The 27,780-nt window shown below is 49.3% G+C and overlaps 8 protein-coding genes and 1 non-coding gene across 9 annotated transcripts; 3 read left to right on the forward strand and 6 right to left on the reverse strand.

Moving 5' to 3' along the window:
- Positions 1–505: 505 nt before the first annotated feature.
- Positions 506–1,942, reverse strand: DEU56DRAFT_501448 (kinase-like protein). The gene is made up of 7 exons (XM_041346522.1): positions 1,734–1,942; positions 1,580–1,627; positions 1,332–1,517; positions 1,245–1,275; positions 1,154–1,191; positions 874–1,101; positions 506–825 (listed from the first exon to the last, which is right to left on the reverse strand). The coding sequence occupies exons 1-7, from the start codon at positions 1,833–1,835 to the stop codon at positions 598–600; spliced, it is 861 nt and encodes a 286-aa protein (XP_041205720.1). The 5' UTR covers positions 1,836–1,942; the 3' UTR covers positions 506–597.
- On the reverse strand, positions 1,943–2,962 carry DEU56DRAFT_501447 (uncharacterized protein). Its single transcript, XM_041346521.1, has 4 exons — positions 2,355–2,962; positions 2,260–2,301; positions 2,179–2,202; positions 1,943–2,128 (listed from the first exon to the last, which is right to left on the reverse strand). Exons 1-4 carry the CDS (start codon positions 2,781–2,783, stop codon positions 2,051–2,053), a joined length of 573 nt encoding a protein of 190 aa, XP_041205721.1. The 5' UTR covers positions 2,784–2,962; the 3' UTR covers positions 1,943–2,050.
- A 1,014-nt stretch (positions 2,963–3,976) lies between these two features.
- Positions 3,977–6,066, reverse strand: DEU56DRAFT_902972 (kinase-like domain-containing protein). Its single transcript, XM_041356616.1, has 10 exons — positions 6,013–6,066; positions 5,922–5,954; positions 5,304–5,864; positions 5,182–5,250; positions 4,931–5,116; positions 4,844–4,874; positions 4,754–4,791; positions 4,476–4,703; positions 4,215–4,424; positions 3,977–4,159 (listed from the first exon to the last, which is right to left on the reverse strand). Exons 3-10 carry the CDS (start codon positions 5,700–5,702, stop codon positions 4,019–4,021), a joined length of 1,302 nt encoding a protein of 433 aa, XP_041205722.1. The 5' UTR covers positions 5,703–5,864; positions 5,922–5,954; positions 6,013–6,066; the 3' UTR covers positions 3,977–4,018.
- Positions 6,067–8,173: 2,107 nt separating this feature from the next.
- DEU56DRAFT_915294 (uncharacterized protein) lies at positions 8,174–10,687 on the forward strand (the record flags this gene model as incomplete). Its single annotated transcript, XM_041357723.1, has 13 exons — positions 8,174–8,616; positions 8,664–8,720; positions 8,768–8,846; positions 8,907–9,180; positions 9,233–9,271; positions 9,354–9,449; positions 9,499–9,593; positions 9,628–9,667; positions 9,719–9,739; positions 9,786–10,039; positions 10,095–10,280; positions 10,333–10,424; positions 10,480–10,687. The coding sequence occupies 13 exons, from the start codon at positions 8,174–8,176 to the stop codon at positions 10,685–10,687; spliced, it is 1,884 nt and encodes a 627-aa protein (XP_041205723.1).
- Positions 10,688–12,945: 2,258 nt separating this feature from the next.
- On the forward strand, positions 12,946–19,109 carry DEU56DRAFT_501659 (PLU-1-like protein-domain-containing protein). Its single transcript, XM_041346524.1, has 12 exons — positions 12,946–13,671; positions 13,741–13,941; positions 13,991–14,381; positions 14,436–14,524; positions 14,573–14,642; positions 14,695–15,046; positions 15,113–15,293; positions 15,346–15,373; positions 15,425–15,672; positions 15,725–15,888; positions 15,945–18,295; positions 18,344–19,109. Exons 1-12 carry the CDS (start codon positions 13,048–13,050, stop codon positions 19,024–19,026), a joined length of 5,382 nt encoding a protein of 1,793 aa, XP_041205724.1. The 5' UTR covers positions 12,946–13,047; the 3' UTR covers positions 19,027–19,109.
- Positions 19,110–19,208: 99 nt separating this feature from the next.
- Positions 19,209–22,221, reverse strand: DEU56DRAFT_501647 (uncharacterized protein). The gene is made up of 8 exons (XM_041346523.1): positions 22,111–22,221; positions 20,578–22,050; positions 20,346–20,528; positions 19,951–20,295; positions 19,876–19,899; positions 19,634–19,814; positions 19,538–19,581; positions 19,209–19,487 (listed from the first exon to the last, which is right to left on the reverse strand). The coding sequence occupies exons 2-8, from the start codon at positions 22,039–22,041 to the stop codon at positions 19,392–19,394; spliced, it is 2,337 nt and encodes a 778-aa protein (XP_041205725.1). The 5' UTR covers positions 22,042–22,050; positions 22,111–22,221; the 3' UTR covers positions 19,209–19,391.
- Positions 22,222–22,826: 605 nt separating this feature from the next.
- Positions 22,827–22,911, reverse strand: DEU56DRAFT_t85. Its single transcript has one exon. It is a non-coding gene; the product is annotated as a tRNA-Arg (tRNA).
- Positions 22,912–24,212: 1,301 nt separating this feature from the next.
- Positions 24,213–25,642, reverse strand: DEU56DRAFT_956967 (TIP41-like family-domain-containing protein; the record flags this gene model as incomplete). Its single annotated transcript, XM_041359254.1, has 4 exons — positions 24,213–24,708; positions 24,760–24,927; positions 24,984–25,266; positions 25,320–25,642. 4 exons carry the CDS (start codon positions 25,640–25,642, stop codon positions 24,541–24,543), a joined length of 942 nt encoding a protein of 313 aa, XP_041205726.1. The 3' UTR covers positions 24,213–24,540.
- A 121-nt stretch (positions 25,643–25,763) lies between these two features.
- DEU56DRAFT_818215 (dynein light intermediate chain-domain-containing protein) lies at positions 25,764–27,775 on the forward strand. Its single transcript, XM_041353955.1, has 5 exons — positions 25,764–26,063; positions 26,113–26,358; positions 26,407–26,694; positions 26,743–27,107; positions 27,171–27,775. Exons 1-5 carry the CDS (start codon positions 25,811–25,813, stop codon positions 27,672–27,674), a joined length of 1,656 nt encoding a protein of 551 aa, XP_041205727.1. The 5' UTR covers positions 25,764–25,810; the 3' UTR covers positions 27,675–27,775.
- The last annotated feature ends 5 nt before the right edge of the window (positions 27,776–27,780 follow it).

Below are 27,780 nucleotides of genomic sequence, written 5' to 3' on the forward strand. Positions count from 1 at the left end.
GGTGAAATCCCTGCAATGCGAGCCTTCTCGCATTCCGAATGAATCCGTATGCTGATAGGGTCGCAGCACACTATTTGGAGTGAGTCCCGACTTTTCCTTTGATGGAACAAGCCTCGATCACGGGGCATAGTTCACACTGGTGGTCTCGTGCACACCCTGAAGGAGCGCTCTGCTTCTATTGTGTATGGCGTTTATAATAATGTACCCTTGGTCTCCTACCACTAGTAACGAGGATATCTTCACCGACTCGTCCATGTGGAAGGAAACATCGAAGTAGAATGAACTTTTGTGTTTGGATGAGCTACTCGCCCTTGTAAATTTAAGGTTGTAATTTGGCAGCGGTGATATCGAGCTCGTGGTAGTGTTGACACAGTCCACAAAGCTTAGAATACACGATAATGATTCGTCGATCATCCCAAGCACCACTTTTCTGGCTCCATGATATATCTATACTGTCGAATTACTGGCAAGTCTTTCTTTGCGTGTAAATACTCAGAAAAGTCTGGGGGTGAGCCTACGTTTAGTGGTGTACCATGCCTGATGCCGTCTATGCGGTTGTACTGTAAATAGACTGTTACATCCAAGACAGTTCAAGAATCAACGAGATCTGGACAGCGAGTAAAATTCATTCCTGATTACTACGTCGGCTCCCTCTGTCGACGGACGGTCCCGAGGATCAGTAGACCAACATTGCTCAATGAACTCCCAGTATTTTGCAGGGAGCTCAGGATAACGAGATCGGGAAGGCTTTTCCGACCTGGCTATACATAGGACAATAGCAGCATCATTCGGCAGGTAATAGTAGGGAATCTTGTTGGTGAGAACCTAAAGGCAGAGTTTATATCACTGCGCAGTTGAAATTACACAACGTACCTGTAACATAATACCGCCAAAGGAAAAGATGTCGCTCTGCTCGCTCGGACGAGTTGGAGATCCATCCTCCCGCTCTGGTACAAGCAGTTCAGGAGCCATCCATCGCATGTTTCCTTTGAGCGTGGACGTCCAGGAAGCCTGAGAGGCGCTTATAACCTCCGAATACATCAAAGAGAGCCCAAAGTCAGCAATACACGCAGTACCATCGTCATGTATGAGCACATTAGGCTGGAGATCGCATCTCAATCGGATTGAAACTAACGAGAATGTTCGAACTTACACCAGTGAAGTCGCCATGGATGATACTGTTGGCGTGAACTGCAAGGAATAGTTAGGACTCGTGGTCCAGGGTTAGACTCACTAGCACGTACGATATTGGAGACCAGCTATGATATCCCTGAGCTGAGATTCCCATCATGTTAGTCCGTAGTCTTTATGAAATACAAGTGAAGACTTACTATCTTATATTTTCTGAAAAGAGTAAGATCCGCACCCACACGCTCCAAATAGGCGGTCAGATTTCCGTTCGCCGCCCAAGGACTGACCAGCGCTATAAATGGGCCGAAGCCATTAGTATAACCATAAACGGGGAGAATATTTTTGTGCTGGAGGTTGGCGCATATTCTGAGTTCACGCGTTATCCTCTAAGAGGTAGCGACATCTGGGGTAAGTGATATTAGGTGTAATCTTTCGTCAAGACACTTACCTTGATCTTCTTCGTTTTCGATGGACCAAGTTGATCCTCAGCGTACACCTGCAATGCTTTCACTGCAACCTGTGCAATTATCAATTTAAGACAGAAGAACAGCCACAACATGGCAAACGAACTTTGATCGATATCTGAAATCTGGAATAGGTACATTTCCAGATTTCGCCGAACCCGCCACGAGCAACAGGATAGTCTCCGTCCTTTGTGATATATTTCGAGAGATCTTGGAGCACCGCTTCAGGAGGCTGATCATGATGAACGGGGAGAACTGTGTCCAAATGGGAGGAGGAGGGAAGGAGTTCACGGGTATGGGTGTATGACTGGGGTAGCCGTGAGCCTACTGGAGAAGGAGGTCTTCGAGGTCGAGGGAGAAGAGCTACGACAGGCGATATTGTTGTACTGGGGAGATCTAACGCAGGTCCTCCGTGGGCACACAGGAGGTCTTGAGGCAGTGACTGAAGTCCTGGGTCATAGTGTTGCCTCCGCATGTCGGCAGTTTGTATGTGAGAGGTTTCGGCGTGTTTGACATTCCAGGATTCGGTCCGTCTGCCGTTTCTCGAGTCCGGCCTTGCCAATATCATTGGGTTACGACGCACGGCATCAGGACGAACTGCGCCAGACTGCAATAATGACATTAATTGAGTGGTTCACATGAGCAAAAGAAAGGGATCATGTACGTTGGGTAGATGAGCGAGGGGTGTATGTATAGGAGCACCGGTCTGCAAGAAAATGTCAACGCATGAATATCATATGTATGGGAGTGACTGCGCACTCTAGGCTCTTGCTGTGCAGGCTGAATGCTAGCAACTTGAAGGATCTCAGGTGGGGTGTTACATACGTAGATATCGGTGTGGTACCAGGCCGTATAAGCCAGTTGGTGCGAATTGGGTGAGAAGATAAGGTAGTGGGGATCCTGAACGTGGAATGATGCAAGGAGCTGGCGGGACTCGAAGGCCCAGAGTTTGATGGTATTATCATCAGAGCTACTAGCGAGGAGAGCACAATCGAATGAAAGTGCTAGACCATCAATAGCCTTGCTGTGCCCTTTGAAGGGAGTTCCGACTGTCTTCAGTGTGAAGGCTTCAAATTCGTAGATCCCGTACCAGGAGTCGAATTCGAAGTCCGTGAAGCCGAATGCAGCGGCTACGATTGTCTTGTCTTCGATAGTCCAGAACATCGGCGTATATGTCCAATATTCCATGGAACAAGATTTTAGCAGTCTAACAACCGATATCTGTGTTTGGACGTCCCACACCTAGGCCTCAAGCTTGCACCTCGCCACATCTAAAATGATTGAAGTAACCGCAAGGTTTCTCGAGTTTTGCGAGAATCGAACTGCGCGCATCCGTTTACCACTCTTGAATGGACCAGCCACTATTTGTCCAGTGTCCAAGTTCCATACCAGCACTGTCTCATCCTCTGACCCGCTCGCGAGCAGCCTGCTGTCCGCGGAGATGTCGATGCAGTTGATCCTTCCTGAGTGGCCTTCAAACTTTCTCATGGTCCCCGTCTCAACCTCACAAACTCTGAGCTCCCCAGTTTCGTAATCTCCGCCACCCATGACAACCCATCGACCATCCCTTGACACAGCCACCGCATCCACTTCCTTCTTACAAACTTTCCGCACCTCCTTAATCTCCTTCCCCACCTCAAGGTCCCATCGCCGAGTGGTCCTATCCCGTGAGCCGCTGATAATTTGCTTGCCGTCCGGAAAATAGGATATGCATGCACCGGACTTTACGTGACCCTTCAAGGTCAACACGGGTGTCAAAATCAAGTCCTTTGCTACTGTTTCAGGCTGTCTCGATCTGGAAGCCATGACTATTGTCTCCACCAGCAAGTACTATTCAAAGCACCGTCGGTGAGGTCTTATCGTCTGCCGTAGCCTGACGTTGATAGTGATTTCGAAGGACGCCCAACTACTGGCGGCTAGTACACTTTGCCTGCTGAAGCCGATCGTCAGTTCGTCAGCGCTGGAAGTTCAGACTGTTTTTGACGTTACCTAGAGGCTGGCAACTTTGGGGATGGGCGGGGGATTTTCCTGATTGCATGTGCGTGCATCTGTCAACCGCTTCATTTATATGCTTCCTAACACCCCCCTTCCTGTGCCAATTTGCACAGCATTGCGTTTTAACCACGGTCCATCGCCTTGCTACCTGTCATGGTCATCAGCCTTGCCTGGGGGTCCCGAAGACTCTAGATCAACAAGCCTATTAAGTCTAAGTAGTCGTCGTTTGTGGCGTTGTCTCGTGCACATTGGTATGCAAGCCCAGAGCCCTGTGCAATGTGCACGCTGTGCTGCAGCTTAGCGCTCAATCATGATTGAACTATCTCGGACCAATAGAAATATGGTTTATGTGTCCCTATATATATAGTATACACCTTTGGGGTTGACGTTGATGAGATAAATCGCGGCGTACACTCCTCCAATACCGGCTAATCATACGCTGTAGCTCCAGCCCACTCGGAGCCAGTCGAAGTTTTACGCTCTCCGAGGCGATGTGACACGGTCAAAGTTACGACCCTACAATCTAAGCCTGCTAGCATACCGTACATCGTACTATTGATCTGATTGTACTGCCAACAAATTGTTCTATGCAAAACAGTTCAAGAATCAACGAGATCTGGACACCCAGTAAAACTCATTCCTGATCGCTCCGTCAGCTCCCTCTGTCGATGGACGGTCCCGAGGAAGAGTAGACCAGCATTGCTCGATAAACTGCCAATACTTCTCAAGGAGCACAGGATAACGAGGTCGGGAAGGCTTTTGCGACCTGGCTATGCATAGGACAATAGCGGCATCATTCGGCAGGTAATAATAGGGAATCTTGTTGGTGAGAACCTACAGGCAGAGTTAATGATATCACTACACAGTCTAATTTACACAACGCACCTGCAACATAATACCGCCAAACGAAAATATGTCGCTCTGCTTGCTCGGACGAGTTGGAGATCCATCCTCCCGCTCTGGTACAAGCAGTTCAGGAGCCATCCATCGCATGTTCCCTTTGAGCGTGGACGTCCAGGAAGCCTGAGAGGCGCTTATAACCTCTGAATACATCAAGGAGAGACCGAAGTCGGCGACACACGCAGTACCATCGCCATGGATGAGCACATTAGGCTGGAGGTTATGTCTCAATCAAATCGAAACCATCGAGAAGCTGAACTTACCCCATTGAAGTCGCCATGAATGACACTGTTGGCGTGAACTGCAAGGAATAGTTACGACTCCTGATCCAGATTTAACTAACTAGCACGTACGATATTGGAGACCAGCTATGATATCCTTGAGCTGAGATTCCCATAATGTTAGTCCGTAGTCATTATGAAATACAAGTGAGGACTTACGATCTCGAATCGTCTAACGAGAGCAAGATCTGCACCCTCACGCTCCAAATAGGCGGTCAGATTTCCATTCTCCGCCCAAGGACTGACTATCGCTATAAATGGGCCGAAGCCATATGTATAGCCATAAACGGGGAGAATATTGTCATGTTTCAGGTTTGCGCATATTCTGAGTTCACGTTTTATTCTCTAAGAAGTAGTAGTGACGTCTGGTGTAAGTGATATTAGATGCAATCTTTTGTCGAGACACTGACCTTGATCTTCTTCGTCTTCGCTGGACCAAGCTGATCATCGGCGTACACCTGCAATGCTTTCACTGCAACCTGCGCAATTATCAACTTTAGGCAGATAGACAGCCACAACACAGCCAACGAACTTTGATTGATCCCTGATTGTTGTGATAGGTACATTTCCAGATTTCGCCAAACCCGCCACGAGCAACAGGAAATTCTCCGTCCTTGATAATGTATGCCGTGAGGTTTTGGAGCCTCATTTCAGGGGGGGAATCACTAGGTTCATGGTTGCGAACGGGGGGAACTGTGTCGGTGTCGAAAGAGGAGGTAGGGACTTCGCGGGGTAAAGGGAGTAACTCGGGTAGCTGTGAGCGTAATACCGGAGAGGGTCTCTGAGATGGAGGGGGAAGAGCTATGACGGGCAGCATGGGTGGGCCGGGGAGATTTATCGGGGGTGCTCCGTAGGCGTACGGGAGGTCCTGAGGCAATGACTGAAGTCCTGGGTTGTAGTGTTGCATCTGCATGTCAGAAGACGGCCGCATGTCGGCAGGTTGTATGCGAGAGGTTCCGGCGTGTCTGACAGTCGAGGATTCGGTCCATCCGCCGCTTATCGAGGTTGGCCATGCCGTCCGGCGGGAGAGTTCCCCTGGTACTTGGGCCCCAGCCCAGTCGATCGCTGGGTTACGATGGCGAGCTGCATCAGACTGCAATAATGACGTTAATGGAGTGATCCACATGAGAACAAGAAAGGGATTGCGTACGTTGGGTAGATCAGCGAGGGGTGTAAATCTGACCTGCAAGAACATGTCAATGCATGAACAAGTTGCAATATGTATGAGAATGAATGCGCACTCTAGGCCCTTGATGTGCAGGCTGAATGCTAGCAAGGATCTCGGGTGGGGTGTTGCATAAGTAGATATCGCTGCTGTGACTGGCCGTATAAGCTAGTTGACGCGAGCTGGGCGAGAAGACAAGGTGGTGGGGGTTCTGAACGTGGAATGAGGCGAGGAGCTGGCGGGACTTGAAGGCCCAGAGTTTGATGCTCTGGTCATTAGAAGCACTGGCGAGGAGAGCACAATCGGATGAAAGTGCTAGACCATCAATAGTATCTGTGTGTCCTTTAAAGGGAATTCCGACCGGCTCCAGCGTAGATGCGTCAAACTCGTAGATCCCGTTCTGGTAGACGACGTTGTCCGTGAAGCTGAATGCAGTTACAATGGTCTTGTCTTCGGTAGTCCAGAACACAGGAGATTGATGCATTAAGAAATGAGATCTCCCCAGCCTGACATCCAAATTCTGTGTTTGGACGTCCCAGACGCACATCCTCACACATGAAATGACCGCAATCTTATTCGAGCCTTGCGAGAATCGGACTGCGCCCACCCAAGTATCATTCTTGAATGGACCAGCTACAAGATTGCCGGTGGCCAAGCTGCGTATTTTCACTGTCGAATCGTTTGCCCCGCTCGCCAGCAGCGTACTGTCTGGGGAGATGTCGATGCAGTTGATTTTCCCTGAGTGGCCTTCAAATGTTCTCACGATCCCCGTCTGAACCTCACAGACTCTGAGCTCCCCATATACACCACCCATGACAACCCATCGACCGTCCCCTGATACAGCCACCGCATCTACTTGCCGCATACCAATAAACCGCGCCACCCTAGTACTTCCGCCCGATGCTAGGTGCCATCGCCGAGCGGTCCCATCGCATGACCCGCTGATAATTCGCTTGCCGTCCGGAAAGTAGGATATGGATGGACCGGACTCTGTATGACCCTTCAAGGTCAATATGGGTGTCAAAATCGATTCATTCGCTGCTGCTGCAGGTTGTCTCGATCCGGAAGCCATGACTAGTGTCTCCGCTAGAGAGTCGGCAAGTACTGTTTGGGAGTATTCGATGCACCGTCGGCGAAGCCTTATCTTATCGTCTGCTGTGGCCTGAAGTGGATAGTGATTTCGAAAGGATGTCCAACTACTGATAGCTGGTAAACTTTGCCTACTGAAGTTGTTTGTCATTTCATCAGCGTCGGAAGTTCAGATTTTTTTGACATTACCTAGAGGCTGGTAACTTGGGGGAAGGGCGAGCGATTCACCTGATTTTGGCAACCCCTTCATATATGCTTTTCCTGTGTGACACGCCCCTTTCGGATAGTACGGCATTGTACTGTGTCAATTTGCACAGCGTTTCGTTTTAACCCCCGCCTTTGCCCTGTCGTGGTCACCATCCTTGCCTGGGTGGTCTAGACCAACGAGCCTATCAGTCTAAGGAGTCGTCATTTTCGGCGCCCGTGCACGTTTCTATGCGAGCCTAGAGCCCGTGCAATTGTGCATGCTGTAGCTCAGCAATTAGCGCTCAATCGTAATTGGACCGTGGCAAAGCCGACAATCTACGGACATACCCCGCCTTGAAACAACATTCGCAAGCACGCCAAAGACTCGGGCAGCGATGGAAGGGTTGGCGTCTAGGTTAAGACGCTCGAGGATGATTTGGGGCCCCGCAGTAGCACCCGAGCGAGTGTGGGTCGCCCGTGACATCGACTTTCGGCGGTGGAAGAAGTTTTATAGCAACCCATGAACAATGGTCGAGAATCACGACGGCATGTGCGTGTCATGATCGGCTTCCACCTTTGCTCAATCCCATGCTTTGACGTGGTTAACCTGCTGTCGCGGTTCGGGCCTTGCAGAGCAAAATCTTGGATACGGTCTTCATAGTGACTCGGCTCAGTCAGTTTCCTACCGGGTGCTAAGTAGCAACTACATAATTTTCAGTTGGTTATGGTGATGTATCAAAGCACACTTGCCTAGCTTATAGTGTTGCTATGAGGCCTGCAAATGTTGAATCATCAATTGAATGACCATCAGTATTAAACGACGCAAGCTAGCTGACTTGCAAGTTCGTGATTGAGTTTGTAAATAAGGTTACTGCATAGATCAAACATAATAGAGGGCCGAGGCCGTGCTTCGGGTGTTTTGCTCTGTGCCTCGTGTCTTGAACTTGTCTGCTAACATCACCATGTCGCACAAGCATGATGCCGTCGTTCGGAGGCTCATAAACCGCTTTCGGGTGTTTCTGAAGGTGTTGTTTCGACATATTGCTTTCCCGCTGCGACTTGTACATCACCTGTGTCGCACCCTTTTGCGGTTATACTACTCACGTAGTGTCGCATCCAAGCGCCGGTTCCAGCGCATTCATCCAGATGGGCACCCGGAGCGAATTGTTGGGTCAAGCCAGCCTCCCATACGTCAACCTCCGAGCAACCATCAGCCGCAGGGCCCGCCATTACCATTACCAAGGCCTGCATCCTATCCACCATTTCCGGTCCCAACCCCTACACCATCCTCTAATTATGTCCCACAGCCACCTCCAGGACCTCCTGCACCAACCCAGTCTCAGAGTCGAGAGTTCCAGCCATTCACACCCTCTGATGTGATGCGGTACGATAAATATCCTACAATGTGCGTTATAGTGTTCCGACTACATTCCAATACTGATGTGATCACAGAAATCCCGACGTCAATAAATACACTGAGATTGAGGCTCTAATGAGAGACTATTCAGAGTGAGTGGTATCTTCTTTTTGGGTGTATTCAGTGAAAATGGGCGCAGTAAACGCCAGCAAGTGGGCGGAAACTGGCAATCCTGTATACACCCAGAGGGAGCGCTCTATTTTCATGACCCCACGCGCGTATGTCATTTATTACCGAATTAATACGAAAGAAACTCGGTCTCTTACTGCTAGTAACAGGGTATTTACACGGACTCAATTTTGTGGGGCAAACGCCAGAGCGACATGGACTCGTGTGTGGATGGGCTTCTCGCTCTTATGCCCCCCGAGGTGCAGCTGGATTGCAACAAGATCGAGCTCGTGGTGCAGTTGGCAACGAACCGAGAGACCAGAGCTTCATTTTGCAGATACTATATTGTCGACCATGACAAGCACCTGCTTCTCTGGCTCCATCCGCTACCTACAACAAAGCTCTTTTGCGGAGTTCAGGGTGTCGAAAAGCTGAGCCATATCAGTGCGCCCTCAGTAGTGGACAATTGTCGTGTTTTGATGGTTTATGTTTCTAGAGTATGCTGTTGAACATCAGTACTGGCAAGTGTGCCATTGTACGTATTCAGTTTCTGTTCGTGAAATATTCTCACAGAGTGATGGAACAGAACATGCAAGATTAACGCAGGATTAACTTAGTCCCTAGGCAACACTGCGAGATGTATCCCAATGAAAATTTGCCAGCCACGCAGCTGCTCAAGGAACTCAAAGCAGTTGTTGTGCATGCTAGCGCTGGTGCGAATTGCTTTTGATTGCACACACGAGTCGCTGAAGGAGTGTACAGAAACTATTACGACAGACGTGTCACTCTCGCCCTTCGACGGTGATGAATTATCGAAAATTCTGGATTTGATCGGACAACTTCAAGGCAAGCGAAAGGTTCTTTTAAAGGCATTAATACTGATTCTCGAAGCTAGACGATGTCGCTGACGCCCACTCTATCTGTGTCATTGGTGAGAATAATCATTTTTATATTTATTGCCCCAGGAGTGATTGTTTTGTAGCCAGGTTCATGCGGTATTTCAGTAAGTAACACGTTCCACAATACATCCTTTCTGAGCCTCCTGCCAGCCCGAGCTAAATTTTTCAACTTTTGCGGGCTCCCTGCTGCCCGTCTGGATGCGGACCAGTCTGTTTACAAAAAGACGAAGAGGAGCAAGCTAATTTTGGCTCTTTCATGGGCATTCAATGTTGCGCTGTTTGGGGCCCCTCAGTCACACATGACAGAACTCCGACGAGTATGGGTCGACCGCAGTATCAACTCTCCGCGCTGGAAGAACTTTAACAGCAAGCTAAGCAGTGAATGGTCAGGCATCACAATGTATGTGCGTGCCACGATTCTCGCTATCCGGCTCCTTTTTTTTTGCTTAATCATATTAGTCAACTGTGATGGTAGCGGTGGACGTCAGCTTTCTGGCCGTGCCTTCCGTCAGTCTCCAGTCTCCAGGTTCGGTCACAATTATTAGCACGTATCTTTCTATTGTTTGCATCGTCGGATCGTTGGTTGTGTCCCTGTTTCTCACCAGACAGAATCGGTTGTATGGGCAGGAATCTGCTGATACAGCGGTGAGCAAATAGCGTATCGATTGTCGCATATCACTACAATAAAACATTGCAGGTCCAATTTCTCAAGAAGATGACAGGGTCTGCATTTGGCACCAAGGCTGTGGCGACCGTACACGGTCTCCCGTATGCGATGATGTTGTGGGGGTGAGTACCCTGTTGTTGTGGGTTCTTAGCTCACGGAGGTCCTGTTCTTCCGCAGTATGCTGTATTTCATGCTTGGGTTCTCTTACCAGGTCTTCACGACCACACCCACCCTGACACTCGCGACCACCGGGAGCGCATGCGGCATTGTGGCGCTTTTCACACTGTGGCTCATATACGCGGCGAGGGATTTCCATGTTTCGACACGGTTTATTTCGTGGCTTCGAGCTTTCAGAGCAAGAAGTGGGACCCTGACACAGCCTTAATGGCTCAGTTAATTTCCAATCTGTGATTTGGTGTACTATTTATATGCAGTGGGATATAGGTGCCGACGTACAGCTACGTGTCCAGTGAGCAACGTCACACATTAGTTTGATTGAATCAGTGAGAATCGGGACAAGCTGGGGCTTCACCTGATTTCGCAGTTCAAGATATGGCAATGCCAGTCATCTCTGGCCTAAAATCAATAAAACTGCTCAGCATCACCGATCTCCTATCCGATATCAAAGTTTGACGGCTATCGGAGTCTTATTGTGGAGCAATTTAATTTGAGTACCATTTCAATCAACGTGAGACTTGAGTATCGTTAGTACTATCGTAATGCAGGCACGCTATGGATATTGTAGCCTTATGTAGCAGGATGTAACCAAGGCTCTCAGACTCCAAGACTGCCAACTGGCATTTAATTTCGCACAATCTCCAGGTCCCAACTCATCCATATAGTCGCACGTGGTGATTCTATCCGACGATTACCTCGACATCGTTGTATTTCTGTAGAAGAAGAATGAGCTTCATAAATCACCCGCTCAGTTCACTCGCGACTTTTAAACTTTAGGGGAAAATCACCTTATTTGCATGACAAACATGCGGGATTACGGAATGCACAGCTGACATGCACGGCGTGTGTTTGGAGGTGTTAAGAAGACCCAGGCAGAAGCGGCCACGCAACAGGAATGCAACCTTCTTGCCAGCCGGAGTGGTACTACCCTCGGCGGGTCCACAATATTACGTTCCTTTAAACGCGCCCAGATTTTACCTTGGCTATTTGCCAACTTCGCTCGCGAGAACGCAGATAAATATGTCGCGGGCCTGGACAACGAAGCGGGCAAACTCGTGGGTAGTCGGTTTGATTCTCGCAACTAGAAGTAGTGTGGGCGGCTATTAATATCATGAATACCCCGATAATCAGATGACATCGGGAGCTCGGACACAGAAAGTGGATGTCAGAGACATAGTCATACCAGACTGTGGTCCAGCGTTCTGGAGGATGCAAAACAGACGTAGCTGCATGGAGAATGATAAAGGGAAAACGTTCGTCCTTTGAAGAACACACGAGCCACATCCAACGGAGATACGGTATGTTGTTCTGGTTCGCCACTATTTGAAGCACAAGCAGGAAATGGAGTAAGCTCGAGAGCTAAATAGAATTAGAATTAGTCATTCCACCGTCTTGATTAGCAGAAGGGACGTACCGTGTGCCAAAATTTTGAAGACTGCTCAGCGGGATCGAGGCTTACTTATCTGAACCCAAATAATTCACATGAACCGTCCGCCTTTGGGATGGTGCCACATATTTCTCGATTATGCAGAAAACCAATACGACTAGTGGCTCTTCAGCGTCTTTGTCTTTGGGTGCTAAAAATAATACGCAGAAACAAAGAACACCCGTTTAGGCCACTGTCAGTTGCTAGTCCGGCTGTCCCACAGCAAGTACCATTTTGTTCGCTCTTTGAGCCACAAGCCGACAAACGGCGAAAGGCAGCAAAGAAAAGGTTTTACGGCTGCCAGCTGGTGCATGTAAGTTCGAACGTGGTTCAGGCAAGACTTGACATACAGATGAACCTCGATATTAATGGTGACAGAATGGCACATGGGCGGCGTGTGCTGGAGCACATAATATGCCTAGCCTGAAGGTTCATGGAGAAGCCATGTACATAAAAGCGTGTAACGGATGCCTCGCACAAGTAATATTATTGAAGGCAGATCCGATCTGCTCGAGATCGGTGTTGTAATATGTCGTTCTACTGCCTGTTGTCTGGCGCGCATTAAAGGACGCTGGATTTTGAATACGGCTACAAAGCAGGGGGAATATGAAAGCATCAGCGCATGGATTTAATCAAGTATTCTTTTGTTGAAGCGCACTGCTCTCGATCTTTCCCCCCCTCAGCTCCATCTGGCCACAGGGCTGTATTTGGTAGTCTTCGGAAGACTTCCGTATCGGTGGCAAGTTCATCTGGATCAACATTTCCACAGTGAATGATCTAAGCGTATCTTGGGCGCCTGTGTGCAAAATAGGCATGTTTCATGCATAATATTTAAATTTTGATGCACGTAGGATATGTGGTTCACCGTGGAGTGTAGTGTGCAAGGAATGTGGAGGTTGAAATCAGAGGAACAGCTAAAAGTATTTCCGCTAAGGTGGAACGGAGGCTTTCCACCAAACTCCGCGAATATACCCTAATATTCCCACGCAGAAGCAACAAGGCAACACGATAACTCAGTGCACAATTTCAATGCCCGCTCCCACACATTAGAATTCAGGACCTTCGGAAGTCTGCAGCTTTCACTCACAATAACTCCTCCTCCTCCTCGACGATAACAATTATTATCGCTCATCTGCTGCTTTATGCAGACCGTTTCTCCTCCGAATTCTTCGCGGGGATCGCCTTCGCGTCGAGGTCGCTCTCCCCGAACGCCTGCGCAAAGCAGCGCCCCACGCTCCTCAGACGCCTTGCCGACCGTATTTTCGAATAAACAGCCTGCTACATTCACTTCTTGTCTGTCAATTCCGGTAGAAGGTGCAGTCCCAATAGCCACTCAGGAGGAAATTCTTTCTCCTTCCCAGCCCGGAACATCACAGCAGAGCGCATCCAGTAGCACCAAACGCGCCCCACGTAAATCCAAGACACATGCTCTGGCTGCCCTGCAAAACCACGTGACATCACACGATAATGATGATGCGACACCGCAGGAGTCGACCGACAATTTTTCTGGAGATGGCATTCCCATCTCTGTCTCACCCACGTTAGACTTATCTACAGTCAAAACGTCGAGTCCTCGAACGCAGCCCATGCGCTCTAAACCCCGTCCATTTGGTTTAGAAGACTGCCCAGTTTTTTACCCGACGTCAGATGAGTTCAAAGACCCTATGGCTTACATCCGCTCCATCTCAGAAAAGGCGAGCAATTATGGCATCTGCAAGATCATTCCTCCCGTTGGTTGGAAAATGCCCTGTGTCACCGATAGCGAGGTTTGTATATTTTTCTTTGTGACGTAGTAATTTTCTTTATGAGGGTGGCTCTAATAAATTATGTATCAGACATTTCGTTTCAAGACTCGGCTGCAGCGCCTTAACTCTATCGAGGCCTCATCTCGTGCGAAGGTCAATTTTTTGGAGCAGCTCTACCGTTTCCACAAACAACAAGGCAACCCTCGTGTATCCGTGCCCACCATCAACCACAAGCCCCTAGACCTGTGGTTGCTCCGCAAAGAGGTCCAGAAACTCGGTGGCTATGAGGCAGTGCGTGATCCTCCATTATAGCGTAGCCAGTGCCTGAATAGTCTCATAGGTGACTAAAAACAAGAAGTGGGGGGACCTCGGGGCGCTCCTCGGTTACCGTGGCATCCCTGGACTATCGACGCAGATCAAGAATTCTTATACACGAGTTATCTTGCCTTATGAGCATTTCTGCGACTGTGTTCGGAATTCACCAACCCTTTCCACATCTCCGACTGCAGCGCGCGATCCGCAGTTGAAAACCCATATGAATATCCAGACCGCCACACATCCTTTGACATCTCCTCGCGAGCGTGGTTCCCCACCTTCCAGCCCGCTTACTTCTACATCTAGCCCATTATCGGAGCCCCCTGATGAGGGTGATTATAAGGAACGTAGCGGGCCTCGACCGGAGAGCACCACTATGAAGCGCGGAGCAAGAGTAGCATCTCAAGAAATGACTCGTAAGCTAGTGAATGCACCCGGTTAGTCAATATCTAACCGTGAACACCGCCCAGCCACGCGGAAATCTATGGAGGTTCTCAATCGGTTATCTCCGGGGTCGGTTTCACCTCAGCCCGACGACGAGTACAAGCGCACCTTGGAAGTACGTATTATTGCACGCCTCCCTTTCTATAGACTCACACTTGTCCAGCTGTCCTGCGAAATTTGCCAGAAGAAGAATCAGGACGAAAAAATGTTGCTGTGCGATGGATGTGATTGTGGTTTGTTTGTTCTATAGCCTCAATATACACGCGTTTGACCTTATGACTACAGGATTTCATATTTTTTGTCTTGACCCCCCTTTGGCCACCATTCCGAAAGGGCAGTGGTTTTGCCACATCTGTCTTTTTGGCACTGGTGGTGATTTTGGCTTTGATGAGGGAGAGGAACACAGTCTTTCGAGTTTCCAGGCGCGCGATCTTGAGTTCCGCAGAAGGTGGTGGACCTCTCATCCTCCATCGTCTCCATCGGCCGCGGATCTCAATGACCCTACGGTGAATTACGTTGGGAGCACGCTGATATCTGAGTATGATGTGGAGAATGAATTTTGGCGCCTTGTACAGTCACCGAATGAAACTGTGGAGATTGAATATGGTGCCGATGTACATTCGACTACGCATGGCAGGTGGGAGGATTTTCTGAGTTTTTTCACCGTTTAAATTAACGTTCAACGTTTTTTTTCCTCGCCTAGTGCCATGCCCACCCTAGAGACACATCCACTGGAACCTGCCTCGAAGGACCCTTGGAATCTGAACAACATGCCCATTCTTCCAGACTCCCTTCTCAGATACATCAAGTCTGATATTTCTGGTATGACCGTCCCTTGGACATACGTTGGCATGGTCTTCTCGACATTTTGTTGGCATAACGAGGTGTGTCCGTCGTGATACGTTTCAGTCATAAGCACTGATCCAACTGCATCAGGATCATTATACTTACAGCATCAACTTCAGTACGTAGTGTCCCATTGCAGCAACTTACTTTTCCTGATCGTTCCGCTTAGTGCATTGGGGTGAAACCAAGACCTGGTATGGTATCCCAGGAGAAGACGCAGACAAGTTCGAGGCCGCCATCAAGAGTGAGGCGCCTGACCTATTTGAGGCGCAGTCCGATCTCCTATTTCAGCTCGTAACGTTGATGAACCCGAAACGTCTCGCTGATGCCGGGGTCCGCGTGTATGCGTGCAATCAACGGGCAGGCGAGTTTGTCATCACGTTTCCGAAAGCATACCATGCAGGATTCAATCACGGGGTGCGTTTTGTACGTTTTTGATCGATCGCATCTCGACTGAGTTTTATGGCAGTTCAATTTCAACGAGGCCGTCAATTTTGCGCTCCCAGACTGGTTGCCTTTTGGTCGTGACTGTGTTCAACGTTACCGTGAACACAAAAAGCTGCCGGTCTTTTCCCATGATGAACTTCTCGTAACGATTACGCAACAATCTCAGTCTATTAAAACTGCGTTATGGTAAGCATCGAAATAATTAATGAATTATTTTGTGTAACTCATTTTTTTTTCTGAAGGCTGCAGTCGAGTCTCGAGGAAATGATTGAGCGTGAGCTCGCAGCTCGCCAGCTGGCTCGTGAGCGTGGCGTTTGTGAGCGTATCGAAGAAGAGGACCGCCCTGAAGATCAATACCAATGCACAATCTGCAAAGCCTTCTGCTACCTCTCGCAGATCACCTGTCATTGCAAGAGCGAGATTGTCTGCGTTGATCACATGGATCAGCTATGCGACCATTCACCAGAAGAATTGACGCTCAGGAAACGTTTTTGTGACGGCGACCTTCTCGACACTCTTGGGAAAGTCGTTGAGCGCGCAGCCATCCCTGGCAAATGGCGAGCCAAATTCAACAAGGTTCTTATGGAAAGTGACCTTCCGTCGTTACGCTCTCTTCGCGCGCTCCTTGCTGAAGGCGAACGTATTAATTACCACCTCCCTGAAATTGCCGCCCTCCGCAAATGCGTCAACCGTGGCAATGAGTGGTTGGAGGCTGCCAATGCGTTCATTAGCCGCAAGCAAGGTCGCAAACTCACCCGCCGTTCACGTGGCCGCCCGCCTTTGCACGAAGCGAAAAACGCTGAGTTTGATGACCGTGACCCGGGAGATAAGCCCGACCGTGGGCTCAACGACCTTTATGCTCTCCTGATGGAGGTGCAAACCCTCGGGTTTGAAGCCCCGGAGATGGGAACCCTCCGTACATTGGCTGAACAAGCGGAAGATATTCGATGCAAAGCCTCAGCGTTGCTCAATTCTGCCAATTCAGCGGCCAGCCGGGACACCTTCATAGCTGATTGCGAGCGGCTGCTCCTCGGCGCATCATCCATCAACGTCCACCTTGATGAAATTCTCGAAGTAGAGAAGCTTGTGTCTCGGGAGCAACTCCTTAGGGAGATGGAGGAGAAGGCGGAGGATGCGTCAGCTACACTGGAAGACATTCGTGGGCTTTTGACCCGCGCTCGTGCCTGCAGCGTTCCTCTCGAAAACCAGTTTATACAAACCCTAGATTCTCGTCAACAAGCTGGGGATGACTGGGAAGAGCGGGCGAGGCAGGTATTGGACCAGCCGCACAAGACCATTGAGGAGCTGGACGAATTCCTTGAGATAGACTCCACCATCCCTATCGATGTCACAATCTATGACCGGCTGATGTCCGCGCGCAGCAAGGCCAAGGATTTCGAGAAACAGGCGAAGGCCTGGATATCCCCCGACGGTCCAGGACTCAAGCCTAGGATTTCGGAAGTCATGCGTTTCGTCGCTCGTGCTGAAAAAGATTTCAGCATTCCTGCGATCAGAGATTTGAAGCAGACCGCCGAGTTTGCTTTGGATCTCGAGAATCGATGTGAATCGATTCTCCAGCATCGTTACCAGCATCGAGAAGACACAGACGTATTTGCGATGATGCGGAAGTGGAAATCCTACGCCCGAGAGCATCTCACCATGTTCTCGCTACCCGTCTTCGAGAAGCTGGATGATCAGCTCACTCGCCATCAAGAATGGTTAGAAGATCTGCCGTGGTATTGTCCGCAGCATGAATGCGCTCATGGCCGTGAGATCCTGAATGATGTTGAAGAGTCAACGAGACAGGAGGATGACCAACCCCCCATTGACGAGTACTTCACCTGCATCTGCACCACTCCCGTTCGCCCCCCTCCACCCGGAACTCACTCCGACGCAGTTCAGTGCGACCATTGCTTTGCAAGGTTCCATGGCGTTTGCGCAGCTAACGGTGGTTCATGCCCTTTCTGCGATCATCATCACTGGAATGGTGCCATCCATAAGGAACGCAGTTGGCATTTCTGTTTTCTGCCGACCATCCTCCTTAAAGCACCTTCAATAACCAAAAATTACTCGGATGCCTGGAAGCAGCTGGAGATCATTGTCCGTCGGATAGATCGTCTGTGCTCAGTCATCGGCACGTTCTTGACGTATGCCTCGCAAGCCGGCAACAAACGCGCCGAATACATTCCTCAGGTGCGCCACTACATGCGCAAATTGTATAAGATCCAGTTCGCCGTGTCTCCAACTCGCGATGTCTCATACGGTCTCGACCTCGCTGGTCTGCATCGCATCCTCGCCGGTCAACCTCCAGCTATCCGGATCAAGAAGAGGCGAAGGCCAAAGTTCACTTTTGGCCAGGATGTCGACAAGGATTGGCTGGATGGCACGCGCTGCATATGCCGCGGTCGCACACCATACCTCCTCAATTATCCAACCGTTGAATGTGACGCTTGCAGAAGACATTACCACTCTGGCTGCGTCTTCTTCCCTATAGAGGCCAACGCCGGCGGTAATAATCGATTTATGTGCCCGCTGTGCTGTTTGCGTAGGAGCCGACCATACATCTATTCGGAAGTCCGCGTAAAGCACGTTGGTCAGTAAAATTTCATTTAACGTATTACTCATGCTAACAGATGAGCAGATAACCAAGATCCAGACACATATGTCAATACGAGCGCAATGCTTGACACCTTCAGCAAAGATGTTGTTTACACGAAGATGTTACCCCCATACACGCAGACACTATTTGTGGAACTCATACGATTTTCGCCGGGTCAGCCTGATCTCGTTAACGGCAGCGCGCAGGCTTCCCGGAGCACTCCAACGCATACAATGCCGCACAGTAGCGAACCTGGCCCTTCTACGCACCATCGACATTCGCATATCCACAGCGCTCCTATGCCACTTCCTACACCGCCAACACCTGTTTATGAGCTTGCAAGGCAGCCGTCAGCGAACGGACATCATGTCCCACCTCCCCCGCCTTGGCAATCCCGCCCGCAGTCGCCACACTCGAGCAAGAAGCGAAAGTATGCGGACGACGCTCCACAAGACACCTCGGAGCCGAGATCACCCAAGCAACGGCGCCTTCCCCAAACCCCTGTTCTCCCATCTGCCAGCACAGGTGCTCGTACGGTACAGCAGGCACTTTCACCTTCGCTGGCCATGATTGTATCACCAGTTGACACCGAACCTTCCCCTCGACGACCGTCTTCGATCCCTCCCTCTTACGCCAGACCACCATCGTCCCCGTCTCTAAACTCAATGAATGGAGAATGCTCTTCTGTGAAGTCAGTAAAGTTGTTGGTTGGAAATCACAAGTAGAGTCTCCCTCTGTAGCTTACATTCATTCATGCATCATTTGCGAATTTTTGGTTTAGGTTCTGATAGGTCTATGTACTTGTTATTGTTGACCGTAGCTGCAATTGTCCCCACTACCCTAGCATGCTTTCTATGGAGTGTCGATGTACGTGAATATTAGATATATGAATGGGAAAAGAAGCTATTGTTGTGAATGGGAAATTGAGGGCGATCTTTGAGTTCTCCCGCGAACTCGATGGAAGTCTAGGCGCAAATCGCGATGACGAAATCGGGAGTAAAATATTACAAATCATGATAGCGAACCAGAAACGCGAAGACCTAGATACTGAAAACAGAATGAAAACAAAAACGATCAACTTTCAATGCGTTTATCGTTTAACCATGAGTTTATAAGTGGTGTACCCGCCAATGATGCCAAAGGCTGCGAGCGCGGAAAGGATCCCAGCAAACCAGTGGTAGCTGACCTGAAAAGACAAATTAAATAACGGCAGTGCGCAAATGGTAGTCCGCATACCTGATCATCCTGGCCTGGAACGTGTACATTCATACCCCATATACCTGGAAGAGTCATGAGGGTACAAATTATCAACGGTAAAGAAAATGCACTGACCCGTCACCAAGTTCATCGGGATGAGGACCGTACCCAACGCCGTCAACTTCGAGAGGACATCATTGATCTGGTTGTTAGCATCCGTCATCTCGATAGAAATCTGCGCCAAGTAGTTGGAGTGCGACCGTGACAGAATTTTTTCGTAGTGATTCAGATTTTGCGTCATGGTTATCAAGTGGTCCTAACAATTCAATTCAGTAGAATTAATAAATTGCAAGACTGAGCGGTCAGCAGCAACTGACCTGAATGTCGGAAAGATATAGACCCTTTTAAATAGAATGAGTCGTGGCGCGGATGATCAGGACCGGATAACTCACGATGTCTGACGTTGGTGCCACCCTCCAGTTTTCGTTGCATCTCTTCGCGAGACCCTTGACTACATCCGCCTTATTGCCCATTAAGCGTAGCAGTCCCATGACTTTCTTGCGACATGTTCCGATTCTCCTCAACATGTCACTTTGTTCTGCCTCCTTCAAAATAAGGACGAGCTCGTCAATGGAATCGACTTCGTATTCAATGGATTGGATTAGAGGACCAAAGGCGTCGGTGATATCGTCAATCAACGCGTACGAGATCCAGTCTGATGTGACGTTAATGTAATCTTTGAGCTGCTTTATTCTTCGGCGGACATTTTGCGGATGTGGAGTGGGGCGGAAGTGAAACTAGAAGGATTGTAAACAATGTGTTACGGGAAGCAAAATAGAGCACTCACAGACAAAGTTCCTTCTCGAAATACAATAATGTACATGTTCAGGGGCTCCAGGTGCGTAGGGCTGTAAGGATCCTGATCAAAACTCCGGAAACAGACAAGGTAGTAGTTCCGGAATAATTCAATCTTTTCACGAGCTTCCTCCATTTGGATGTCTTCAACTGTCAAGGGGTGGATAGAGAAAACCTAAAGTAATGCTTGAGTTCAGAGAACTAACTGGTTACGCGGGTATTACCTTGCTCAGAGTTTTCATCTCTTCATCTGTCGGGCTTAGGACATCTAGCCACCACGTATTTCCCTCAAGTTCACCACCGCCCACGAGGCTGTTTGGTGGGCCTGGATTACTAGCACCGCCCTTCTCCGGACGACCATGATAGCCCCCGTTTTGAAAACTCCCATTTTGATAACTACCATTGTGGCTGGGGGATACAAAATCCGGCGGACCTGATGCCAGGCGCTTATTCGAATTTTGGAGAGAAGCTGCCCCCTGGTGTGATAGAGGCACGGGAACAGGGGCAGAACCACCTTTCGCGTCTCGTGGGCGGTCCGGAGGAGGCAGGCCAGTAAACAAATCTTCAAAGGATTGCCCGTCCGCAGGAAGTTCGCTGAGGCTTCGTGCGTGAATAGTTGCAGACAACGCATTGGAGTAGAACGAGAATCGGTATGGTCTGTCATGACCGGGTGACATGATCCCGCCCATCCCTGCAGCGCCGTACTGATTTGTTGATACGTTTTCTGAGGATGGGATGGCGCTTAAGCTGGTATGCCCCATGAGCCGACTTGGTAAAGTGAAGTTTGGGTCTCCGCTGTGGTTCTCAAATAGAGCCATCTTGCCCCGAATGCCTTTCCGGCTTTGCCTAGGGACGGGGCTACTCTGGCTGAGCTTCCGCTGTCGTATATTACTGCGATAAGAGGAGTCGAATGGAGCATCAAATGGAGGAGCTCCTCCAGATGGAGACGTGGCCAAATCTGGACCGCCGCTCTGTGGAATGCTTGGGTTGCGCAGCCGAAATGCTGGACCATGGATATCGGTAGGTGATGATATGCCCAACTCGGTCTTTTCTTGAGCCGCAAAGGCCTCCAGATGGGCAAAGGCGAAGATGGAGTGGGCTGCATTCGCTTGGTACACGGGAAGGCCCGGCATAGAAGCGAGAGCTTCGCCGCGAATCGGTCGGTACTCACTTCCCATAGTCGTCAGAAGGGCTGGGTCATGGGTCTGGTCAAGGTGCTGCATCCGCAGGTCAATAGGAGTTAGAGACCGTGGCGAGTGCAGTCCGTCAGAACCGCCGTTCACACCATCATGATCGAGGTGACTAATTCTGTCCCCGCGAGCAAGATCAATGTCGTGTTCCTCGATGGCAGAGAAATGGGAGAATGGGGGCCCTGCTTCAGGATGAGGAGCCGATTCATACGGCAATGATGCTGTTGGAGGTGTCACTGTGGTCTCTCTCCGGGCCCTGGACAAATGCAGAGCCATGTCCACGTCCAGCGTTCTCTGCCTCTCCCTCACTTCTGGGTCATTTGGATCATACGAGCGGATAAGGGTCGGCGAGATGTGCGGTCGAGAACCAGGCTCCACCACATCGGTTTGGCATAATAAACTTTCTCTATTGTCCCTTCGTCGAACGGGAGAAGCGCCTCTGATTGAGGCAGGCGAACTCGAAAGCACGGGCGCATCATGGGGATTCGGAGAAGTCATAGCGTCAACCTATGAGTCTGGTCAGCGAACCACACAAATTTGTAAAACTGTAGACGCTGGAAACCGCACCAGAGTCGATTATTGAGAAAAATCCAGTCGTATAGCTTACCGAATTGATAACTTATCCTAAGTCGCTCTACACATTAGTCTTGAAAGAGTTTCCACTCCGGTAACACTACGAAGGTGAGCGGATTTCACGTGACGATATTTGGCAAGAGCCTCTGATCCTAACATGGCCAAATAGACGCCTGCCATGAGAAAAACTTGCAGTAACTACCTCACTAGAACCCGTTTCTTTCTAGAATCATATCTGGGCTTCAACAGAGAATGATACACAAACTCGCGCCCGCGGAGAGAGCATGTAAGGTCGGGTCCCTCCTGAACTTGATCCATACGATGCCGGAAATTAAGGAGATACAATAGGAAAACCATGATACCGATTCGAAGATTTATTTCTGAGATAGTAATAAGAATGAAGCCCGTACATGTGTTCGAGCTCGCATCAATAGCTAAAAGCCCGCCGTTCGTGATTGATGCTCATTGGTTTTGAAGCATGGGAGTTGCAGTCGACAAAAATCTCATTCTACGTTGCTCCACGACATAAAGTCTGAGAATGGACACTGACAGTGTAGAAATCCAGATGATGGCCCAATTGATAGGACAGCTTGATCCGAGGCTTGAGCTGGAGAGTGTGGGGAAACCAGTGTCTGGGTAACATCAACTGAAAATCAAATCGCAACGTAATAACAACGTAAAATAAACTAAGGTAGGAAAAATAAAAAAGCAACCCCTGGCGGGACTCGAACCCGCAACCTCCAGATGCACCTCTGTAGTAGAAGTCTGACGTCATAGCCATTAGACAACAAGGGCTTGTGTCCCAAGCGCCAAAGTATATCTATGATTGATGTCATCATCTGGTCTTGATTCGGCACGCTCAGCTAGCGTCGCGCATTCCCGACAAATACTTATCTCATGTGGTTCTAATTGATAGTCAGATAGTACTAGACTCGAAGCCTCCACGGAGTATAGATTCCGGAAGGGAAGGCCTGGCTGCTTCATGAAAACAAAGAGGAAGATGACCAAAAAGGCATGTGTTGGTACACACCATAGTTGGGAATTTGTATTACTCGGCGCGGCGTATTTGGACTAGTGAGTCATGACAGCAATAGTAGCAGTGCGTCGACGGTAAGTATGCCAGATAGAAGGAGCATTCAATGTGTACTTACACCATGGGGATGACTTGCCACATCCGCGAAACGGTTGCTTCCGCTGTTCTTCGGCCACGTAAACATCCTGGAGCTCATGATGGCGGGAACTTAGAGCAATGAAACCCCCACATCAACAGCACAGCTATGTAGCGTAGCGAGCGCCACGTAGTATAGTGCTACGTAGTGCGTGGGGTGAATCCAATTACCTCGTCATCAAAGGAAAGTTCCCCGGATTCCTGTATAGGCCAAAAAAATCAGATCATGACCCCCCTGGTGTTATACCAAACCCGGCACCCTTCGCCTCGTGCTTGTAATGCTGCCATCTTGCTGCGTATAAATTGAATCAGCATGTTTCCCTTTTCTCCCAACCCACTTTCCTCAGACGCTCATACCCTTGTCCCCCCCACACAAACCTCCACCCTAGAAAATCATGGAAAGTCGGTCTGTTTATAACGTATGTCCACCTTATTCTTTATTTCGATTGCGAAGATTGAACTAGAGATCGTCAGGTGTCCCATCGTAAATCGTTCACTCCACCATATGCATATGATGGAGCCTCGCAACTGTCGTCCGTCTCATCCGATACTTTCGGGACTTCAGACGAACACGTTGGATGTTGGACGTGGTGGTGTAGCCTTTGGCGCTGCTTCAAGTGCTGGTAGCAGTCCGGTCAGTAGCCTGAGATAATATGTTTTTGCACTGAACTGACCATACCATGGCACTTTTACAGGCGTGGACATATATCCTCTCATATTTAACTTAGAACCATTCGCCACCAGCAGGGATCTGGAGGGCATAGATGGCCGACACACTGTGGATCATTTGCAATTCGTTTCTGTAGCCATATCTTGAAAGAAGGGAGACAGGGTTCCTTCATTTTCAAGAGTTGTTCTACATCATTAGCTTAGTAAAGACGTACATACAGCGTTAGTAATGAAGCACGTACCACCATTTTGTACGCTCATAGCAACTATGGTCCTTCCGCTTGCCCAACTTGGCGGCAAACCTTGTGATGTATTGGTTAGCTACAACTGCTTCCGTTTCGCCAACTAAACGAAAGCAACGCTAGCGTTAATAGCCACCATGTACCACCGTTTTTCGGCGGTCAAGCTTCTATGTAAGCAAATTATTGATTAAGAAGCGCATGTTGCAAAAGGGTGCTGAGCACGCATTCTGAGGAAATTCCGAACGCATTGTTGTGCCCCGAATTCTGCCGAAAATTCGGATATGAAAACAAAATTCATGAGCTACAAATACAATGCGGATGGTTCTATCACTTATCACTGGTGCATTAGGGTCCATCTCTTGCTAGTACCGCTACCTCTACTTTTGTCCTCAAACCTCTCCAACGTGTACTCGCCCCTATCTGCTGAGATTCCGAAACAGGTAATTCCGTCAGCACCTTCGCAATGAAGTTCGCGTCCGTTAGAGGGGTCAAGTCATTGCGTCGTGGAAGTCGCTGCGGTTGATGTCATCAAAGAGCGGGTATGAGAGGAAGCAATAGACGCACCCGCTTAACGCCATCATATGGAGCCTCCCAACCACTCAATTGACGTACGACCAACGAAGGGCTTGAGGTAAAAGAATGATATATCCTCGTGTCATGTGTGCGGAAAAGCACATTATCCACACGAAGCGTGAATCGTGACAAAATGAATATACATGTTGGCATGACGCGCTTCAAACAGGATTAGTCAGACAATACAAAGCCATAGAGGTGCGTTGAACACGAACTATTCGCACGAGAAGATTGGATGAACCATTATCGTGTAATTCATCCTCAAACAGTGGAATTTCCGCGTAGAATAATATTGGATCTGGTCGTGTGAGCTCAGAGAGCGGAATAGAATGAGATGGATTGTCCTGATCGGCATCTATCCATTGTGTTGAATGAGATGGTGATTCGACGACTGGCGCAGAATCGGAGTGATGTCCAGGATAAGTCATGGTGTAAGTCCAGTCATAATGCTTGGCTTTCACTGTAACAGGCAATGGAAGGTTCGTTCCAGGGTCTGTGCTGGTGGGTACGCTCAGAATCACATTGATACACATGCAGCATGAATTCCTCACCGGCTCTTAAGCCAGGCATCTGCATATCCCACCTTGACTCCACCATCGCCCTCCCCGAGCTCACCCTTTTTCACAAACTTGAGGGCGTTATGAGTGTCAAACATCATGTTCCACCCGGATGGTCGATGTTCGAGAGATAGATAATTACTTCCAAACGTCATCTCAGGCAACGGGAATCCAAGCGAAGCTTGCAACGCATCGCACTCTGACGCGCTAGATATCGGGTTGGTAGACGCGATTATTACCCAATCATTGATTTCGATTGTGCGCGAGTTGGGAGTCTCTGATAGCTTGTGCTGCGGTACCGCAACAGCTGAAGACATGACTTCAGCAAGGAAGTAGCTCTTTGGTATGATCTCCTGTGAAGCAGCCGTTGTTGCCGTCGCTGTCGTCGTTTAAGATGATGATCAGCTTGAAGTTATTGATCGGAGTTTCAAAAGTATAAGTCTCAAGTACTTGCACATCGCGCAGAAGTAAGTACAACAAAGATCATGGAGGGATCTCGTCCAGCGACACCAGAAGCACCTCCAGAAAACTTATGGTCCTCAATATTGGACTCAGTTTCTTCTTCACGGTCAATCCCTTCAAAACAAGTTCTGCTTCTGGGTCCTCCGTCGTCTGGCAAGTCCGTGCTTGCCTCGGCCCTGCTACAGAAACCGGTTTCTGAAGAGAGCAAAGACGAGACACGGTCAGATTTCGCTCTTGGATATGATTGGGCCGATATCAGGGATGACGGCGACGAGGGTATGCTTCCCGTTTTCCTGTGCATAACGCGTGCTAATGCCACGGCCAGACACCTTGGCGCGTCTATCTGTGTACACAGTACCTTCAGATGCGATAGCTTACACATCTTTGATGCCGCACTTTCTGCCTCCTCGGGCATCGCTGTCTCATACCCTTGTAATGATTGTTTTGGATTGGACGTGCCCTTGGACATTTGTAGACAATCTTCAGACGTGGCTCAAGTGGGTAGAGATATGGGCGAAGGGTGATGGATCTCGGGATCTCGAGATAGTCCGAGAAGAGAATCACGAAAGACGTATGTTCATTTGATCGAGACATTCCGATAGCTGACATTATTCTGCAGTGCAACATCATTTACAGCATTACACTGAACCCTCTGTCGATGCAGTCCCTGCCAGCTCTAATATTTCCTCAAATACAGTCCTACCGCTCGGTCCTGGCACTCTAACCCATAACTCTGCTGGCGTGCCGATTATTGTTGTCTGCACCAAATCAGACCTCATAGACGAGGGAAATGATCTCGTGGGCGCCAGCAATTCCGGCATGGGCGGCATGGTAAAAGGTAAAGGTGGGGAGTGGGAGGAGCGCACGGATGGCGTGATGCAGGTTCTCCGGACAATTTGTTTAAAATGTAAGTCTTTCTATGAACCACAGTGAGCACCTCATCACGCCGCTCTAGATGGAGCATCATTATTTTATACTACGCAGCAACCTAACACCTTACAGGTGCTGAGGCAATATGCCCTGCACCTCTTATTTATCCCTCCGGCACCGTCACTCGTGGCATCGGGATCTGAGGCTCCGGCTCCTCTACGCAATCCATTTGTCTTCCAATATAAGCCAAATACCCTAGACCGCGATCGCATCGTTGTTCCTGCTGGTTGGGATAGTTGGGGCAAGATTGGAGTCCTTCGAGAAGGGTTTGAGGCGAAGCTCTGGGGCGAAGCTTGGGAAGCAGACCTTGACGCCGACGTGTCGGAGTCCGAGGATCATTCAGGTGCGAAAAAACTGTATAAGATGCTAGTACCAGATCAAGGCGCGAAGGTGAATATGTTATTCTGGTTATCTGGCACACGACCTCAATATGATTTTATTTTTTTCGTATAGCCGCCCGCTTTACCTCCATTTAATGCCCCCATGGCGGAGCAGGCGTTCCTCGCGAAGCATTATGACGAAAACGCCAAAAAGCCAGACCGGGATCCCCGTGGCGCTTTCCGAAATCCCACGGATACGGCTGCAGCCGGTATTGTTGGGCCACTAGGGAGCAGTAGTTTCAATCTTCCAACCGTTGAGCGTGCCCTCAGCGAGATGGAGGCCGGAATGGGAACCGGATCACTCAACGCCAGCACAACTTCTGATGGGGCGCGTAGACCGCCACAAAGAGGTGCAACGGGTGCCAGCGCGACCAACCACGCTGGACGACCACCAAGTTCACCGACCATCGGAACTACGCCTAGTCCTACTGGAGGACAAACTCAACATGAAGTTTTGCAAAACTTCTTCCAAAGTTTGCTCAGCTCACGGGATCGCGGTGGTGCCAGTGCAACGGCTGGTAGGAGCGTGGGCCCCAGGACAAACGGCAATACTAGTGGCACAGACGACACGAGCTGATTGTATTCTTCCGGTGTACTTTAAACTAGTGGATTATTGTATCATACAATTGTTTTTGTTGCGCAGTGGACGCATTATTGCTATTGTTGTGTGTTTCGGGAGAACA

Source organism: Suillus clintonianus (genome assembly GCF_016758775.1).
Source record: "Suillus clintonianus strain FC179 chromosome Unknown DEU56scaffold_66, whole genome shotgun sequence".
In the NCBI taxonomy this organism is placed as follows: Eukaryota; Fungi; Basidiomycota; class Agaricomycetes; order Boletales; family Suillaceae; genus Suillus; species Suillus clintonianus.